Here is an 18,502-nt window from a genome sequence, read left to right on the forward strand (position 1 = left end):
CAAAGCTATAAATTTGTGTGTCTGAGTCTTCTATCAAAAGTTACAGCTATCTCCATGAAGTTGATGGAAAAACGCTTTATTTCGCCAAGACAGTGCGTTTCTCGCTATTACATGCATTTGAATGGAGTTCTCGCCCGACACAAAGTATAGGTTTTCATTTTGTGAATAACTTGAAAATCTTAGCTCAAACAGCTGCAAAAGCTATTTCCCCAGCACGAAGATGCTGAATTCTATAAGGCAAAGCCGTATTTATGTGTGTCTGAGTCTTCTATCAAAAGTTATAGCTATGTTTATGAAGTTGTACAAAAACGCTTTATTTCGCTAAGACAGTGCGTTTCTCACTGATACATGCATTTGAATGTTCTCGCCCGACACAAAGTATAGGTTTTCATTTTGTGAATAACTTGAAAATCTTAGCTCAAACAGCTGCAAAACCTATTTCGCCAGCACGGAGATGCTGAATTCTATAAGGCAAAGCTATAAATTTGTGTGTCTGAGTCTTCTATCAAAAGTTATAGCTATGTTTATGAAGTTGTACAAAAATGCTTTATTTCGCCAAGACAGTGCGTTTCTCGCTATTACATGCATTTCAATGGAGTTCTCGCCCGACACAAAGTATAGGTTTTCATTTTGTGAATAACTTGAAAATCTTAGCTCAAACAGCTGCAAAACCTATTTCCCCAGCACGGAGATGCTGAATTCTATAAGTCACAGCCGTATTTATGTGTGTCTGAGTCTTCTATCAAAAGTTACAGCTATGTTTATGAAGTTGTACAAAAACGCTTTATTTCGCCAAGACAGTGCGTTTCTCGCTATTACATGCATTTGAATGTTCTCGCCCGACACAAAGTATAGGTTTTCATTTTGTGAATAACTTGAAAATCTTAGCTCAAACAGCTGCAAAACCTATTTCCCCAGCACGGAGATGCTGAATTCTATAAGGCAAAGCTATAAATTTGTGTGTCTGAGTCTTCTATCAAAAGTTACAGCTATCTCCATGAAGTTGATGGAAAAACGCTTTATTTCGCCAAGACAGTGCGTTTCTCGCTATTACATGCATTTGAATGGAGTTCTCGCCCAAAACAAAGTATAGATTTTCATTTTGTGAATAACTTGAAAATCTTAGCTCAAACAGCTGCAAAACCTATTTCCCCAGCACGGAGATGCTGAATTCTATAAGTCACAGCCGTATTTATGTGTGTCTGAGTCTTCTATCAAAAGTTACAACTATGTTTATGAAGTTGTACAAAAACGCTTTATTTCGCCAAGACAGTGCGTTTCTCGCTATTACATGCATTTCAATGGAGTTCTCGCCCGACACAAAGTATAGGTTTTCATTTTGTGAATAACTTGAAAATCTTAGCTCAAACAGCTGCAAAACCTATTTCCCCAGCACGGAGATGCTGAATTCTATAAGGCAAAGCTATAAATACGTATATCTGAGTCTTCTATCAAAAGTTATTGCTATGTTTATGAAGTTGTACAAAAAGGCTGTATTTCGCCAAGACAGTGCGTTTCTCGCTATTACATGCATTTGAATGGAGTTCTCGCCCGACACAAAGTATAGGTTTTCATTTTGTGAATAACTTGAAAATCTTAGCTCAAACAGCTGCAAAACCTATTTCCCCAGCACGGAGATGCTGAATTCTATAAGGCAAAGCTGTAAATACGTATATCTGAGTCTTCTCTCAAAAGTTATAGCTATGTTTATGAAGTTGTACAAAAACGCTTTATTTCGCTAAGACAGTGCGTTTCTCACTGATACATGCATTTGAATGTTCTCGCCCGACACAAAGTATAGGTTTTCATTTTGTGAATAACTTGAAAATCTTAGCTCAAACAGCTGCAAAACCTATTTCCCCAGCACGGAGATGCTGAATTCTATAAGGCAAAGCTATAAATTTGTGTGTCTGAGTCTTCTATCAAAAGTTACAGCTATCTCCATGAAGTTGATGGAAAAACGCTTTATTTCGCCAAGACAGTGCGTTTCTCGCTATTACATGCATTTGAATGGAGTTCTCGCCCAAAACAAAGTATAGGTTTTAATTTTGTGAATAACTTGAAAATCTTAGCTCAAACAGCTGCAAAACCTATTTCCCCAGCACGGAGATGCTGAATTCTATAAGGCAAAGCTGTAAATACGTATATCTGAGTCTTTTATCAAAAGTTATAGCTATGTTTATGAAGTTGTAGAAAAAACGCTTTATTTCGCTAAGACAGTGCGTTTCTCACTGATACATGCATTTGAATGTTCTCGCCCGACACAAAGTATAGGTTTTCATTTTGTGAATAACTTGAAAATCTTAGCTCAAACAGCTGCAAAACCTATTTCCCCAGCACGGAGATGCTGAATTCTATAAGGCAAAGCTATAAATTTGTGTGTCTGAGTCTTCTATCAAAAGTTACAGCTATCTCCATGAAGTTGATGGAAAAACGCTTTATTTCGCCAAGACAGTGCGTTTCTCGCTATTACATGCATTTGAATGGAGTTCTCGCCCGACACAAAGTATAGGTTTTCATTTTGTGAATAACTTGAAAATCTTAGCTCAAACAGCTGCAAAAGCTATTTCCCCAGCACGAAGATGCTGAATTCTATAAGGCAAAGCCGTATTTATGTGTGTCTGAGTCTTCTATCAAAAGTTATAGCTATGTTTATGAAGTTGTACAAAAATGCTTTATTTCGCCAAGACAGTGCGTTTCTCGCTATTACATGCATTTCAATGGAGTTCTCGCCCGACACAAAGTATAGGTTTTCATTTTGTGAATAACTTGAAAATCTTAGCTCAAACAGCTGCAAAACCTATTTCCCCAGCACGGAGATGCTGAATTCTATAAGGCAAAGCCGTATTTATGTGTGTCTGAGTCTTCTATCAAAAGTTATAGCTATGTTTATGAAGTTGTACAAAAACGCTTTATTTCGCTAAGACAGTGCATTTCTCACTGATACATGCATTTGAATGTTCTCGCCCGACACAAAGTATAGGTTTTCATTTTGTGAATAACTTGAAAATCTTAGCTCAAACAGCTGCAAAACCTATTTCGCCAGCACGGAGATGCTGAATTCTATAAGGCAAAGCTATAAATTTGTGTGTCTGAGTCTTCTATCAAAAGTTACAGCTAGCTCCATGAAGTTGATGGAAAAACGCTTTATTTCGCCAAGACAGTGCGTTTCTCGCTATTACATGCATTTGAATGGAGTTCTCGCCAAAAACAAAGTATAGATTTTCATTTTGTGAATAACTTGAAAATCTTAGCTCAAACAGCTGCAAAACCTATTTCCCCAGCACGGAGATGCTGAATTCTATAAGGCAAAGCTTTAAATACGTATATCTGAGTCTTCTATCAAAAGTTATAGCTATGTTTATGAAGTTGTACAAAAACGCTTTATTTCGCTAAGACAGTGCGTTTCTTACTGATACATGCATTTGAATGGAGTTCTCGCCCGACACAAAGTATAGGTTTTCATTTTGTGAATAACTTGAAAATCTTAGCTCAAACAGCTGCAAAACCTATTTCCCCAGCACGGAGATGCTGAATTCTATAAGGCAAAGCTATAAATTTGTGTGTCTGAGTCTTCTATCAAAAGTTATAGCTATGTTTATGAAGTTGTACAAAAACGCTTTATTTCGCCAAGACAGTGCGTTTCTCGCTATTACATGCATTTCAATGGAGTTCTCGCCCGACACAAAGTATAGGTTTTCATTTTGTGAATAACTTGAAAATCTTAGCTCAAACAGCTGCAAAACCTATTTCCCCAGCACGGAGATGCTGAATTCTATAAGGCAAAGCTGTAAATACGTATATCTGAGTCTTCTATCAAAAGTTATAGCTATGTTTATGAAGATGTACAAAAACGCTTTATTTCGCTAAGACAGTGCGTTTCTTACTGTTACATGCATTTGAATGGAGTTCTCGCCCGACACAAAGTATAGGTTTTCATTTTGTGAATAACTTGAAAATCTTAGCTCAAACAGCTGCAAAACCTATTTCCCCAGCACGGAGATGCTGAATTCTATAAGTCACAGCCGTATTTATGTGTGTCTGAGTCTTCTATCAAAAGTTACAGCTATGTTTATGAAGTTGTACAAAAACGCTTTATTTCGCCAAGACAGTGCGTTTCTCGCTATTACATGCATTTCAATGGAGTTCTCGCCCGACACAAAGTATAGGTTTTCATTTTGTGAATAACTTGAAAATCTTAGCTCAAACAGCTGCAAAACCTATTTCCCCAGCACGGAGATGCTGAATTCTATAAGTCACAGCCGTATTTATGTGTGTCTGAGTCTTCTATCAAAAGTTACAGCTATGTTTATGAAGTTGTACAAAAACGCTTTATTTCGCCAAGACAGTGCGTTTCTCGCTATTACATGCATTTCAATGGAGTTCTCGCCCGACACAAAGTATAGGTTTTCATTTTGTGAATAACTTGAAAATCTTAGCTCAAACAGCTGCAAAACCTATTTCCCCAGCACGGAGATGCTGAATTCTATAAGGCAAAGCCATATTTATGTGTGTCTGAGTCTTCTATCAAAAGTTATAGCTATGTTTATGAAGTTGTACAAAAAGGCTCTATTTCACCACGTTAGTGCGTTTCTCGCTATTACATGCATTTGAATGGAGTTCTCGCCCGAAACAAAGTATAGGTTTTCATTTTGTGAATAACTTGAAAATCTTAGCTCAAACAGCTGCAAAACCTATTTCCCCAGCACGGAGATGCTGAATTCTATAAGGCAAAGCTATAAATTTGTGTGTCTGAGTCTTCTATCAAAAGTTACAGCTGGCTCCATGAAGTTGATGGAAAAACGCTTTATTTCGCCAAGACAGTGCGTTTCTCGCTATTACATGCATTTGAATGGAGTTCTCGCCCGACACAAAGTATAGATTTTCATTTTGTGAATAACTTGAAAATCTTAGCTCAAACAGCTGCAAAACCTATTTCCCCAGCACGGAGATGCTGAATTCTATAAGGCAAAGCTATAAATTTGTGTGTCTGAGTCTTCTATCAAAAGTTACAGCTAACTCCATGAAGTTGATGGAAAAACGCTTTATTTCACCACGTTAGTGCGTTTCTCGCTATTACATGCATTTGAATGGAGTTCTCGCCCAAAACAAAGTATAGATTTTCATTTTGTGAATAACTTGAAAATCTTAGCTCAAACAGCTGCAAAACCTATTTCCCCAGCACGGAGATGCTGAATTCTATAAGGCAAAGCTATAAATTTGTGTGTCTGAGTCTTCTATCAAAAGTTACAGCTATCTCCATGAAGTTGATGGAAAAACGCTTTATTTCGCCAAGACAGTGCGTTTCTCGCTATTACATGCATTTGAATGGAGTTCTCGCCCAAAACAAAGTATAGGTTTTCATTTTGTGAATAACTTGAAAATCTTAGCTCAAACAGCTGCAAAACCTATTTCCCCAGCACGGAGATGCTGAATTCTATAAGGCAAAGCTATAAATTTGTGTGTCTGAGTCTTCTATCAAAAGTTACAGCTATCTCCATGAAGTTGATGGAAAAACGCTTTATTTCGCCAAGACAGTGCGTTTCTCGCTATTACATGCATTTGAATGGAGTTCTCGCCCAAAACAAAGTATAGATTTTCATTTTGTGAATAACTTGAAAATCTTATCTCAAACAGCTGCAAAACCTATTTCCCCAGCACGGAGATGCTGAATTCTATAAGGCAAAGCTATAAATTTGTGTGTCTGAGTCTTCTATCAAAAGTTACAGCTATCTCCATGAAGTTGATGGAAAAACGCTTTATTTCGCCAAGACAGTGCGTTTCTCGCTATTACATGCATTTGAATGGAGTTCTCGCCCAAAACAAAGTATAGGTTTTCATTTTGTGAATAACTTGAAAATCTTAGCTCAAACAGCTGCAAAACCTATTTCCCCAGCACGGACATGCTGAATTCTATAAGGCAAAGCTGTAAATACGTATATCTGAGTCTTCTATCAAAAGTTATAGCTATGTTTATGAAGTTGTACAAAAACGCTTTATTTCGCTAAGACAGTGCGTTTCTTACTGTTACATGCATTTGAATGGAGTTCTCGCCCGACACAAAGTATAGGTTTTCATTTTGTGAATAACTTGAAAATCTTAGCTCAAACAGCTGCAAAACCTATTTCGCCAGCACGAAGATGCTGAATTCTATAAGTCACAGCCGTATTTATGTGTGTCTGAGTCTTCTATCCAAAGTTATAGCTATGTTTATGAAGTTGTAGAAAAACGCTTTATTTCGCTAAGACAGTGCGTTTCTCACTGATACATGCATTTGAATGTTCTCGCCCGACACAAAGTATAGGTTTTCATTTTGTGAATAACTTGAAAATCTTAGCTCAAACAGCTGCAAAACCTATTTCCCCAGCACGGAGATGCTGAATTCTATAAGGCAAAGCTGTAAATACGTATATCTGAGTCTTCTATCAAAAGTTATAGCTATGTTTATGAAGTTGTACAAAAAGGCTTTATTTCGCCAAGACAGTGCGTTTCTCACTGATACATGCATTTGAATGTTCTCGCCCGACACCAAAGTATAGGTTTTCATTTTGTGAATAACTTGAAAATCTTAGCTCAAACAGCTGCAAAACCTATTTCCCCAGCACGGAGATGCTGAATTCTATAAGGCAAAGCTGTAAATACGTATATCTGAGTCTTCTATCAAAAGTTATAGCTATGTTTATGAAGTTGTACAAAAAGGCTTTATTTCGCCAAGACAGTGCGTTTCTCGCTATTACGTGCATTTGAAAGGAGTTCTCGCCCAAAACAAAGTATAGGTTTTCATTTTGTGAATAATTTGAAAATCTTAGCTCAAACAGCTGCAAAACCTATTTCGCCAGCACGAAGATGCTGAATTCTATAAGGCAAAGCTATAAATTTGTGTGTCTGAGTCTTCTATCAAAAGTTACAGCTATCTCCATGAAGTTGATGGAAAAACGCTTTATTTCACCATGTTAGTGCGTTTCTCGCTATTACATGCATTTGAATGGAGTTCTCGCCCGACACAAAGTATAGGTTTTAATTTTGTGAATAACTTGAAAATCTTAGCTCAAACAGCTGCAAAACCTATTTCCCCAGCACGGAGATGCTGAATTCTATAAGTCACAGCCGTATTTATGTGTGTCTGAGTCTTCTATCAAAAGTTATAGCTATGTTTATGAAGTTGTACAAAAACGCTTTATTTCGCCAAGACAGTGCGTTTCTCACTGATACATGCATTTGAATGGAGTTCTCGCCCGACACAAAGTATAGGTTTTCATTTTGTGAATAACTTGAAAATCTTAGCTCAAACAGCTGCAAAATCAATTTCCCCAGCACGAAGATGCTGAATTCTATAAGGCAAAGCCGTATTTATGTGTGTCTGAGTCTTCTATCAAAACTTATTGCTATGTTTATGAAGTTGTACAAAAAGGCTGTATTTCACCACGTTAGTGCGTTTCTCGCTATTACATGCATTTGAATGGAGTTCTCGCCCAAAATAAAGTATAGGTTTTCATTTTGTGAATAACTTGAAAATCTTAGCTCAAACAGCTGCAAAACCTATTTCCCCAGCACGGAGATGCTGAATTCTATAAGGCAAAGCTGTAAATACGTATATCTGAGTCTTCTATCAAAAGTTATAGCTATGTTTATGAAGTTGTACAAAAAGGCTTTATTTCGCCAAGACAGTGCGTTTCTCACTGATACATGCATTTGAATGGAGTTCTCGCCCGACACAAAGTATAGGTTTTCATTTTGTGAATAACTTGAAAATCTTAGCTCAAACAGCTGCAAAACCTATTTCCCCAGCACGGAGATGCTGAACTCTATAAGGCAAAGCTGTAAATACGTATATCTGAGTCTTCTATCAAAAGTTACAGCTATCTCCATGAATTTGATGGAAAAACGCTTTATTTCACAACGTTAGTGCGTTTCTCGGTATTACATGCATTTGAATGGAGTTCTCGCCCGACACAAAATAAAGTATAGGTTTTCATTTTGTGAATAACTTGAAAATCTTAGCTCAAACGGCTGCAAAACCTATTTCGCCACCACGGAGATGCTGAATTCTATAAGGCAAAGCCGTATTTATGTGTGTCTGAGTCTTCTATCAAAAGTTATAGCTATGTTTATGAAGTTGTACAAAAACGCTTTATTTAGCTAAGACAGTGCGTTTCTCGCTATTACATGCATTTGAATGGAGTTCTCGCCCGACACAAAGTATAGGTTTTCATTTTGTGAATAACTTGAAAATCTTAGCTCAAACAGCTGCAAAACCTATTTCCCCAGCACGGAGATGCTGAATTCTATAAGGCAAAGCCATATTTATGTGTGTCTGAGTCTTCTGTCAAAAGTTATAGCTATGTTTATGAAGTTGTACAAAAAGGCTTTATTTCGCCAACACAGTGCCTTTCTCACTGATACATGCATTTGAATGGAGTTCTCGCCCGACACAAAGTATAGGTTTTCATTTTGTGAATAACTTGAAAATCTTAGCTCAAACAGCTGCAAAACCTATTTCCCCAGCACGGAGATGCTGAATTCTATAAGTCACAGCCGTATTTATGTGTGTCTGAGTCTTCTATCAAAAGTTACAACTATGTTTATGAAGTTGTACAAAAAGGCTTTATTTCGCCAAGACAGTGCGTTTCTCGCTATTACATGCATTTGAATGGAGTTCTCGCCCGACACAAAGTATAGGTTTTCATTTTGTGAATAACTTGAAAATCTTAGCTCAAACAGCTGCAAAACCTATTTCCCCAGCACGGAGATGCTGAATTCTATAAGGCAAAGCCATATTTATGTGTGTCTGAGTCTTCTGTCAAAAGTTATAGCTATGTTTATGAAGTTGTACAAAAACGATTTATTTTGCTAAGACAGTGTGTTTCTCGCTATTACATGCATTTGAATGGAGTTCTCGCCCGACACAAAGTATAGGTTTTCATTATGTGAATAACTTGAAAATCTTAGCTCAAACAGCTTTAAAATCTGTTTGCTCAACACGGGGATATAGAATTCTATAAGATAAAGCCATAAATATGTATAAGATAAAACCATAAATATGTGTGTCTGAGCCTTCTATCAAAAGTTACATGTAACTTCATGAAGCTGTACAAAAACACTTTATTTCGCCGAGACAGTGCGTTCCAGACTACTACATGCATTTGAATGGAGTTCTGGCCAGAAAACAAAGTATAGGTTTTCATTATGTGAATAACTTGAAAATCTTAGCTCAAACAGCTGCAAAACCTGTTTGCTCAACACGGAGATGCTGAATTCTATAAGATAAAGCCATAAATATGTGTGTCTGAGCCTTCTATCAAAAGTTACAGCTAACTTCATGAAGTTGTACAAAAAGGCTTTATTTCGCCGAGACAGTGCGTTCCAGACTACTACATGCATTTGAATGGAGTTCTGGCCAGAAAACAAAGTATAGGTTTTCATTTTGTGAATAACTTGAAAATCTTAGCTCAAACAGCTTTAAAACCCATTTGCTCAACACGGGGATATTGAATTCTATAAGATAAAGCCATAAATACGCATATCTGAGTCTTCTATCAAAAGTTAGAGCTGTCTTCATGAAGTTGTAAATGTTTTATTTCGCCGAGACAGTGCGTTTCTGACAATTACATGCATTTGAATGGAGTTCTCGCCCGACACAAAGTATAGGTATTCATTATGTGAATAACTTGAAAATCTTAGATCAAACAGCTGCAAAACCTGTTTGCTCAACACGGGGATATCGAATTTTATAAGATAAAGCCATAAATATGTGTATGTGCGTCTTCTATCAAAAGTTACAGCTGACTTGAATGAAAGCATTATAGCAGCTTACCTCGATCATGAGGTAGAACAGACACATGGGCCACCTACGTGTCCTCCTACGGCAGGAGTAGTTTCCACAAACCTGCAAAACAAAAAGAAATGATCAGGTGACATGAATAGATTTATACAGCCATAAGCAAGAGATTCTTCCTGCCTGTGGGCGTCAAACTATACCCCCCCCCCCCCCTCCTTACTGTAACTATCAAAACTATCATAGTCTAAAACTATTATCTCATATTAAAACTATCATAATCACATTATCTGACTTTATCAGTTATAACAATGAGAAACGGTAAACAATTTGGCAAATAAATGACTTATAATTGTGCTTACCTGGTCCAGATGATCCACAGCCCCTTTGCATTTGTTATAATCCAGGATGATGTGGGGCTTTCTCTTCCCAGAGTCCTGGACTTGTAGCTCACGGTGCCTGGTGCTCAATAAGACAACATTTTTTCTTTACTTGGGGATGTAGGAAACCACAGCCTTGTCCCCCCTGTAGCGACCTGGACGGGAGAGACGATCATCGAATCTTACTGCCCGATTAATTTGCTCAAATCTTTTTTTTGACATGGTAGCAGGACACAGAAGAGCCCTGTCTCCCCATCCCACAGGCTTGTTGTCGTTTCATGTTGAGACCTGTACAGGCCAGCCAGCATCACAAGCCCCATGTAAGCCTGCAACTCCTCCTCATCTATGTCCTTCCAGTCTTTTACTGACCTGTTGCCCTGCAGGTTGGTGAAATGCAGGATTAGCTGCATAATGTCCTCTGCAAAAAAAAAGATGGAAAGTGCTCACAGGGCTGCTGATCCTACGAATTGCATAATGGGTTGGTCCTGGGGTTAAAATGGGAGGAGGAAAAAATGGCAGGACCTCTTCATGTGTGGGTTGCCACATGATTTCTCCATTTTTAGATCTCCACTGGCCATCCTCCAGTCTTGTCTCTTCCTCCTGCTCTTCTTCCTCCTTCTCCTCCTCCTCCTCCTCACATGAGCTGCAAAGCTCCTCGGTGCCTGGCAAAAATTCTTCTTCGCTGTCAGAAGTATCTCCACTGCTTGTGGTTTCGTTTTCACTTTCTGAAGAGTGCAAAACTGCAGCAACAGCCTCCTCTAAACTGAGTGCACGCTTCATTGTGTCTGTGCAGAAATGACCACTCAGACCAGGCTGCAAAGTATTCTCATAGACTTCAAAGGTGCACCTGAATAAACATGCTATACCATACATCCAATAAGAGAGAGGAGGCTCACTCTTGATCAAGAAAAAACATAAACGCACGCCTTTGATCTCTCTCCCTCTCTCTCTCTCTCTCTCTCTCTCACACACACACACACACACACACACACACACACACACACACACACACATGCACATACATACACACACAATACCATTTTATGGTGGTTAGCTGTTTTATTGTCATGCATTTTACAAGGTAAGATAACCATGTCCTGCATTCAAAACCACTGAAAATGTCTATGGTGGTGCTGTGCCTAATATTGTGCTGGTGTATGCTGGGTAATGGCACAGCTAGCGACTGGGTGACTTTATTCACCCGTTTCGGCTGTTATCAGTCCATACAATGGGCGTTATTAGTACAAATCAGTCCCATAGATATGGACCATCTCCTGCTAGATTGTTCAGAAGGTTGTTATCATCCATCCAGATGGAGGATCACTAACAGGAGCGTGGGAAGCCTCCAGAATCCACTCTGGCTGGAATCCGGTGGATTACAGCAGTGTTTACAGGTAAGACCATTTCAACGGACAGCATTTATAGAATGACTATTAAAAGTCAGCGAGTGTCAATAATGTTAATGTGGTTATGTTAGTAATACACCGAGTGCTAATATAACAGCTTTAAGATGCATTTGTAGATATTATTACGTGTTTTACCGTCTTTATGGTGCTAGCTTAAAGTTACAGTGTAAACGTTAGCTTATATTAGAGTAAAGCTGTTACTGTTTAAACGATGTTAGCGCAGAAATATTAGCTTCTGTCATGACTGATGAAGTTACTAGTTAATAAAGTTTCCAGTAAAGTGTTTAATCGCAGCCACAGATTGACAGCAAATATCTCGATTAGCTTCAGTGCATCTGTAATAAATATGTGCAAGTTTCAGTGCTTCGTTTAAACTGTATGTATCATACCCAGGGTCAGTGTAAAATACAATCCTAGCTGTGTGAACAAAGCCTGGCTCCTTTAATCCTGCATGAAAAACCTCAGGATGCAGGTTATTATTACTCTTTCCTGCTGGCACACCTGTCACACCTGAGAGTCAGCTAGAAACGTACAGTGACGTGGACATCATGCAAAGACTGCCAGACTCTGTAATACTGCAAATGATCAGTGACTCAAGTTAACACTAAACTTTAAACGGTACCTCTGTGTCTCTGTGTGCAGAACATTTAGGATTGAGTCAGGCTGCATCTGTGTTAGTCCTCTGACAGACTGGTGACCTGTCCAGGTGTGCTCTACCTATGACTACTGGGACAGGCTCTAGCTCCTGTAATAGAAATTTTCTGTTATTCTCATTTAAAGTATTTAAATGCTTATGCATATGCTTAGTTGTGACACTGTTATAGACTGTTCAGTGAAAGTTTCTAAAACTAGATGAACTTACTTCAGCAGTTTGAGAAAACAACTCCCTTTACAGGTGCTGATAACGCCAAGGGCACAAAACAGCATAACCATTGATCCGTTAGGTTTCATAGCGAGACACGTGAAGTGGCAGAGCTGACATGACTGAACTGTGATGTTTGATGTGTGTTTGCTCTCCTGTGCGCAGTAATAAATAGCTTGATCAAAATTCTTTCTGTGTTGCAGACTTTATTTAAAAAATTCCACGACACCCTCCACCCTCCCACTGTGAACATGAATTGAATATTCAGAAGACATTTGTTTAAATAGTTCTAGAAATCTGAGCTGTTGGTGTGTCCTTGGATTGTGTGGTAATAATATTAGAGCTGGCAATCTTTCTTACTGAATCTCTACTATGAGTCATCTTACCTGAGATTAATTCTATGTTTACCTGTCAGCCTGGACGAATGTGCTGTGTGAAGGAAATTAAATTAAATCAGATCTGAACTGCGTACATTTAAGGAACCTGTTCATATTTAATTGAAATATGAACCAGTGATTTTTTGATTGCTGATTCCAAGAGAGTCTTTGTGGAAATCCTCTTTGGCTTTTTGTTATTTTAATTCTCTTTTCTGTTTTTCAGAACAGTTCTCCACAGTCACTGTCCATATGGGTCAGTGGGACCAAGAAGCACTCTGCTAATGTGTGGACTCTGACCAGCAACATCCAGCAAGACCCAGACAGCGTTTTCTATCTCCCAGCTGGAGTTTTTTGTTTGTCTGTGACTGGAGAGTCAGATTTTTGTTGAGCTTCACACTTACACTTCACACGTCAGTTTGCAGAGATCCCTCCCACCCTGGCTTTTATGTGCTAGATTTCTTATCTGAAACAGTAATATTTCAGTGGCTGCTGCTTATACCACAGGTTAATACACTCTACTGATCCCTGATAGGAGAATCATCAATTTTGCCAACAAAGAAGCCTGGTGGATGTTTGTTTACAGTCTGATGATGGGACATCATGCTCTGCATCTTCAAAGTTTGCCTCCTCATTATTATTCATACCCAGTAATGTGAAGTATGCTTATATCTACTATAACTGAACCAACCTGGTGCTCTTCATTGAGTCTGAATGTTGGATATTGTGTATCTCATGTTCTCTGGGCTTTGTTGTCCTCAGTCTTTTTGCAGGATCAGAAAACAAAACCAGGAGGCGTGTAAATGTTTCTTCTCCATGATGTTTCTTCAAATGTTTCTTCTGGATGATGATAAGACTGTGACACGGGATGCCACCTTTGGTCTTGTGATGAAGAAAAGCTCAGGAAGAAGTGTGATTAAATGGTACCCACATGTGTGCTGCTGAGAAGGATGTACAGGGGCACCTGCAGCCAAATCCAAGCCTCAGGTTAGTTGTAGTTGCAGAACGCTATAGACTGAGACATCTAAGGCATCAAATGTTTGATTAAACGGATGAAAAAGAGAAGTTTCTTCCCTATAATTATCACTTCTTAAAATCTGTAGCAACTTTAAGTCTGTCAGCATGCTGAGCATGCTCAGAATGTGACAATATATTTTTGTTCAATATTTAATTTCTGTCAGTTGCAATTGTTAAATGAAAAAAAAAAAATATATATATTCTTATAATTTAGCAAACTAATTTATCAAAAAAAATATATACATATATCTGTATTAGTTTTAATAAATTAATTTGACACCTGTATTGAAAATACCATATTGTATTCATACAGAATCAGTATGATATCATTGTTTTTCTGTTCACTGATTGTTGAAGCTAAGAGCTAGTTTGATCTGTTTAGATCTAAAGTATCCAAAGTTGAGCTCTAATGTTTCTTCACCCCTTTGTGTGTGATATGTGATTTCCTACATGCTGGCAGAGCGGCAGTTTGTGCTCACAGATGGTGTCGGTGTGGAAAGACGGTGGTGTTTCCTCAGAAGAGAGTCACAAAGGGCACCAGTCCATCTCACCACCTTGACTTGCTGACTGATGCTTGTCTGCACTGCACAGAGGAAATCAACTGACCGAGGTTTGTCCAGTGACGTGTTATGAAATGTATATTTGTTTTATGCTTACAGATATGTTTTTCTTGACAGAGGCTCTGCAGAGGTTTGACAAAGCAGAGAAAATATGTGCTTTACATTTTACTGTGATTTATTGAGATATTTGTTGCCTGATGTTCAGCAGGAATGGAGAAATAGAATCAAAGGAAGATGTTTTTCCTGTTTTTGTAATGATGTAAGTAAATCTTCAATATTATTTATTTGCTTGGTTATATTAGGAGTGTTTCTGAGTGGGGGAGAGAGGAGTCATCATCCAGGTAAAGTGACGTGGATCAGTGGATACACTTGTCTCCCCTTTAAAGGAGACGATCCAAGTCATTCTTAAATGTTAGTACTTTCAAATACACAAACATCTTAAAGGACAGAAATGAACATCCAACTTTGACTGTAATACAAAATAAATCTTTGCATGTGTGTTTTCAAACTCTCAGATGGGCAGGATATCAGTCTTGGACTGTCTAACCTGCCGGAGCAGCACTGAATGACCACCACACATGAGCATGTTCCTGCAACATTCAGCATCTGATCCTTCATCTGTGTGCTGCTGCTTTTGGTAAGTACAGTTATCCAACTACAGTACCTCTAAACACATACCATCCATTTCTTTTCTTTTTTTTTCTTTTTTTTGCCTGTCCCGTTTGGTTCTTTTGCCATCAGGATTATTGTCTAAAGGCGAAGAAAGATGCCCAACGGATTTACTTTACCAAATTGACCATCCCAGCCTTGCCGTAATGGTCTATTTGATATACCTTTTATTGTTTATTTTATTTATTTTTTATTTTCACTTGCTAGATACGGGACAGACTTGAATGAGGAAAAGAAAAGGGAGAAAGGAAGAGGGGGAAAACCAGCGGAGAAGAGGGACGGGGATAAAGAGCAAAAAAACAAAACCCAACTAAATAAGCAGACAAAAAAAAAAAAATACATGTATCAATCACCTGGATCACCTGTTGAGAAAGAAAAAAGAAAACAAGCAGAAGAAAACGAGAGCAATACAATAAACAACATCACGATGATATATGGGAATATAACAGTAAATACTAAATATTAAACATTATTGTGCAGCACATAATATCGACAGCGCACAGTGTGCTTTGAGGTAGGAGCCAAAAAGGGTGTAGTTTGTGTGTGTGAGCACCCGTGTGTACACCTGTGAGCATGGACGTGCTTGTTTTTAAAAGGTTCCTTCATGTAATGATCTGCTAGAGCAGGGGTGTCAAACTCAAATACACAGTGGGCCAAAATTCAAAACTGGAACAAAGTCGCGGGCTAACATTAATATAAAAAAAAAAATCTTCCTCCAGATATGAGAATGAATCTTTTCTTATAGACTCAAACAAGTTTTGCTGAAAAACTGAATATGGAACAAGCAAAGCTTAATACTAAACTATATATATTAGCTGTATAATACCAGTAGGTCAGCTCTAATAGTAATTTGGTATGGCTTCGCGGGCCAAATGTAATTAGGCTGCAGGCCAGAGTTTGACACCTATGTGCTAGAGGGTGTGGGGAGCCACAGCCCCGTCCACCAGGGCATGAAGCAGGTATGGAGGAGATCAAAACTCCAGACACCCAGAGGCCCTCAGAACACAAGAGACCAAGGAAGACCAACAGAGGGGCAGCTGCGCCACTTCTGCCATCCATTTCTAACGGCCTGGTTACTTCCTGTCAGTTACTTTAGAAACCATATGGTCACCTGACCTAACACTGTTTCTTCTTCTTCCCCTTAATGTTGAAGTGTCAAATGTCAAACAGCTGGAGAGGAAACTACACCAGTGTACTGGGATGTTTCAGCAACACGTGCCAGATGCTGTTCCTTCATGGTGACAGCACCAGAGACAGCCCCGCCTACCTCAGGACCTCGCCATTGATCATGATGATTATAATGATGACAGCGAGCGGAACTAAGACTGTAAAAATCCATGACCAGAATGTTTAGATGCTTTCTAATGTAATGTAATGTAATGAATACTGAGTTTTTGTCTCTCTTTTTTTTTCTCATTTGTTACTAACAAAGTTCACCAAACTCACACAGTTTACATTCTGTATGTTTCCATCAAGGTTTATTTTCGTAGAAATCATTGTTTTTCTCCTTTTCTCTTTTTCTCTTTTGTAATTGATGATAATTCAGTCAATATACTGCGCTGCTTCCTTTTATTGCGTCTCACATTGCTTTAAGTTTTTCAGTGTCCAGTTATTTTTTTACTGCTGTTTGAATTCTCTGTATGTTTGACCCTGTAGACTGTTTGATGGACTGCTTGTCTTCCTGTTTGTAACCGCCGCCTGTTTTTGACTAAAGATTTGGATTTCTGACTTTAACACAGCCTCTGCGTGTCCTCCCTTTGTGTCCTCTTCCTCTGTGAATGTGTTGCATGTGTCACAGATTCATTTTATTAACAGCTTTCCCACAGTGAGTTGCATCAGCATTCATTCACAGCACATTTCAGAAGGATTCAGATTAATAGAGTGATCTTATAGTCAGAATTATCCTGACAGAGTGCCACTGTAAATTATCTTTCATCAGGTAAATTTTAAAGTTCAGTATTTCAAAGCAGGCGTTATGAAGAATCATATTGGAATTAGGACTGTAACAATATGTACTTACAAAGTCAAAGTTTTTTAATTATGCTAGAATATTGGAAGACAATCAACTTTTAGTGTTTTCCGCATATTAATTATTCTGAAATAGAGATGGTGACCCTAACTGTACAGAAGCACTAAACAACTGACAATCTAACAGACATCATTGGCCTGAGCCGTCATGCACAGTGAGTCTGATTCTTTGCTGTGAGAGTATGACAAGCATGTTTCTGGTCAGTTTGGAACAAATAATATCACAATGTTGATCTTTTTTTCAATATTCCTTCTCTTTTACAACATAAACTGTGATCAAAGCTACTTATGTTCACAGCATGTAATAATACTGACAGTCCAGGGCATTGTGGTCTGTTGAGCCTGGGTGGATACGTGGTTATAATATAAAAGGACCGATACTGAATATGAATATTTCATGAAAATTTAATTATAATACGAATTAGTAATAAGGGTTTCTCTGCGCTCTTCTCCACCCCATACTCAAAGAGCTGCGGGCAGAGAGGGGGACAGGAGAGGATGGCACTGAAGAGAAGATGCTCGGTTTCTGGAGTCTCCTGGTCCTGTCAGTATTAGTAGGATGCATCTGCTGTGTCTTCTCGTGGATGCTCACCTACCTTGACTCGTTCCAGCCTGCTATGGATTTCCCAACACTGCGGACAGTGGCCCACGTCAGAGTCAGAACTATCCAAACAGACTGGACCAATAATGCTTCACTGAGTTAGAGACTTTAACAGTCTCTTCTATGTAAGAATGTCTCGTGCTGATATACCTGCAAACTTGACAACAAAGGCTTTTCAGACTGCATGTAGCTGTCCTCTATGTCAGCTAACACATTTATATTCATGTCACACTTATTTCTGCTTTCCCATTTTATAATTATTACTTACATTTTGATTAGATTCAGGTGACTCAGCAGTCCCACACTGACAGATGAAACTTCTGTGGAAGAAGAATCTGAATTTTTTTGATTTCCAATCTAGTTAAACTATTAAGAATCTTTACCATAAATATGTGTATGTGAGTCTTCTATCAAAAGTTATAGCTATCTCTATGAAGTTGATGAAAACGTTTTATTTCGCTAAGACAGTGCGTTTCTTACGATCCCATGCATTTGAATGGAGTTCTCGCCCGACACAAAGTATAGGTTTTCATCTTGTGAATAACTTGAAAATCTTAGCTCAAAGAGCTGCAAAACCTGTTTGCTCAACACGGGGATATTGAATTCTATAAGATAAAGCCATAAATATGTGTGTCTGAACTTTCTATCAAAAGTCACAGCTAACTTCATGAAGTTGTACAAAAAGGCTTTATTTCGCCGAGACAGTGCGTTTCTGACTATTACATGCATTTGAATGGAGTTATCGCACGAAACAAAGTATAGGTATTCATCTTGTGAATAACTTGAAAATCGTAGCTCAAACAGCTGCAAAACCTATTTCCCCAGCACGG

At 38.4% G+C, this 18,502-nt stretch overlaps 2 protein-coding genes and 1 long non-coding RNA gene across 3 annotated transcripts in view; 1 reads left to right on the forward strand and 2 right to left on the reverse strand.

Annotated features, from left to right (window-relative positions):
- Nucleotides 1-10,156, reverse strand: part of LOC146394129 (photoreceptor-specific nuclear receptor-like) — a 221,292-nt gene extending 211,136 nt beyond the window's left edge. Inside the window, exons 1-2 of the mRNA XM_084907916.1 lie at nt 10,138-10,156; nt 9,815-9,886 (exon numbers count right to left, since the gene is read on the reverse strand). The gene's annotated coding sequence lies outside the window, so the exon portion shown is untranslated. The remainder of the gene's footprint in view (nt 1-9,814; nt 9,887-10,137) is intronic.
- Nucleotides 1-10,220, reverse strand: part of slc67a1 (solute carrier family 67 member 1) — a 201,981-nt gene extending 191,761 nt beyond the window's left edge. Inside the window, exons 1-2 of the mRNA XM_084907809.1 lie at nt 10,138-10,220; nt 9,815-9,886 (exon numbers count right to left, since the gene is read on the reverse strand). Of these exons, the coding sequence (XP_084763935.1) occupies nt 9,815-9,841 (27 nt within the window). The 5' untranslated portion in view covers nt 9,842-9,886; nt 10,138-10,220. The remainder of the gene's footprint in view (nt 1-9,814; nt 9,887-10,137) is intronic.
- Nucleotides 10,221-11,432: 1,212 nt separating this feature from the next.
- LOC146394131 (uncharacterized) lies at nt 11,433-16,777 on the forward strand. The gene is made up of 6 exons (XR_014797173.1): nt 11,433-11,549; nt 13,024-13,784; nt 14,275-14,424; nt 14,677-14,785; nt 14,890-15,011; nt 16,197-16,777. It is a non-coding gene; the product is annotated as an uncharacterized LOC146394131 (long non-coding RNA).
- The last annotated feature ends 1,725 nt before the right edge of the window (nt 16,778-18,502 follow it).

This window comes from Perissodus microlepis, chromosome 1 (genome assembly GCF_051167445.1).
Source record: "Perissodus microlepis isolate ML-2025 ecotype Zambia chromosome 1, ASM5116744v1, whole genome shotgun sequence".
In the NCBI taxonomy this organism is placed as follows: domain Eukaryota; kingdom Metazoa; phylum Chordata; class Actinopteri; order Cichliformes; family Cichlidae; genus Perissodus; species Perissodus microlepis.